Source organism: Salvia hispanica, chromosome 6 (assembly GCF_023119035.1).
Source record: "Salvia hispanica cultivar TCC Black 2014 chromosome 6, UniMelb_Shisp_WGS_1.0, whole genome shotgun sequence".
In the NCBI taxonomy this organism is placed as follows: Eukaryota; Viridiplantae; Streptophyta; class Magnoliopsida; order Lamiales; family Lamiaceae; genus Salvia; species Salvia hispanica.
Genome location: NC_062970.1, coordinates 31,504,592 through 31,505,772, shown reverse-complemented (window position 1 = coordinate 31,505,772; position 1,181 = coordinate 31,504,592). Strand labels below are relative to the sequence as shown.

At 47.1% G+C, this 1,181-nt stretch overlaps 1 protein-coding gene across 1 annotated transcript; it reads right to left on the bottom strand.

Moving 5' to 3' along the window:
* Nucleotides 1–208: 208 nt before the first annotated feature.
* LOC125195136 lies at nucleotides 209–805 on the bottom strand. Its single transcript, XM_048093330.1, has one exon. It carries the CDS (start codon nucleotides 803–805, stop codon nucleotides 209–211), a length of 597 nt encoding a protein of 198 aa, XP_047949287.1.
* Nucleotides 806–1,181: the final 376 nt, after the last annotated feature.

The following is a 1,181-nucleotide window of genomic DNA, read 5'->3' as shown; positions in this document are numbered from 1 at the left end:
TTCGTAACACATCCGTCCTCGTGGGATCGATCCTTTACTTCCCTGTGCTAGTTATAGTATAGTGGGTTGAGGTTTTTGAAGAAATAGAGTACATCCAACGACCCCTATCTGATAGTTTCATGATCTTCTAGATCCTAAGATCTGGTTGAATCCTCTGGGCCTGTTAGATTGAGCTTTACGAAAAACTGCACTGCACATTTCTAGCTCTTCAGGAATCCCTCTCCCCGTACATCTGCTTCAGATCCTGGCAGTCTTCGGGGGTAGGGCTTCGAAGATATTGCTCACCGAATATTTCAATGAAGCCCTGACAGAAAAACTTCAGCCACAGTAGGGAAGTTGTCTCACCGATGTGTAGGTACTCGTCCCACATGTCTGCCGCGCCTCCGTAAGTCAACTGTCTGATTGCCGCTGTGCACTTTTGTATAGGTGTGTGGCCGGGTCTGCCAGCCGCATCGTGCCTGAACCGGAAACACATATATCGACGCTCTAAAGTGTCAACAATACGCATAAACAGTGACCCACGCATCCTAAAACGCCGCCCGAAAAGGTTGGCCCCAAACCACAGATCCGGAGCGAAGTAGTCTTCATATAGCCGCTGATATGCAACAACGTGATCCCGATCAACCAAACCTCGGCGGTGGACAATGGATCGAGGTACCGCCGGCTGCTGCGGCTGCAAGGCCCTTTGTATCAGCCGATTTATCTCGCGGGACATATAGGCTGTCAACTCTTCGTTAAATCGTCGGCTGAACTCCTCAGCTTCCCCACCACTACCACCCACACTGCTGCCACCCGCATCACCCATTTCGCGATATTGCTCTTGTACAGAAATTAAGAGAGAAAGAGAGAAACTCGTTAAAACAAGTGGTGCGAATGAAAATGACGTGCAGATATCAGTATATATAGAGGTTCAAAAATTTTAAAAATAATAATAAAAAACTACGCTAGCCGATCGGGAGCCTGCAGTGGCGGCTAGCGAATCGGTTAGCGCCCGCGAATCGGCTAGCCGACCCGCTAGCCTCCATTGCGGATGCTCTCAATGCTCTTTTAATCGGATACCCATTCGATATCCTTTAGAGGTAAAATAAAATAGGAAAAGTCGGGGTGTTACATTTTTTGTACTTGAATTTATTTGAAATTTTAGAAAATTGTCCTAAGCCCTTACTATGTGAATACAGTAG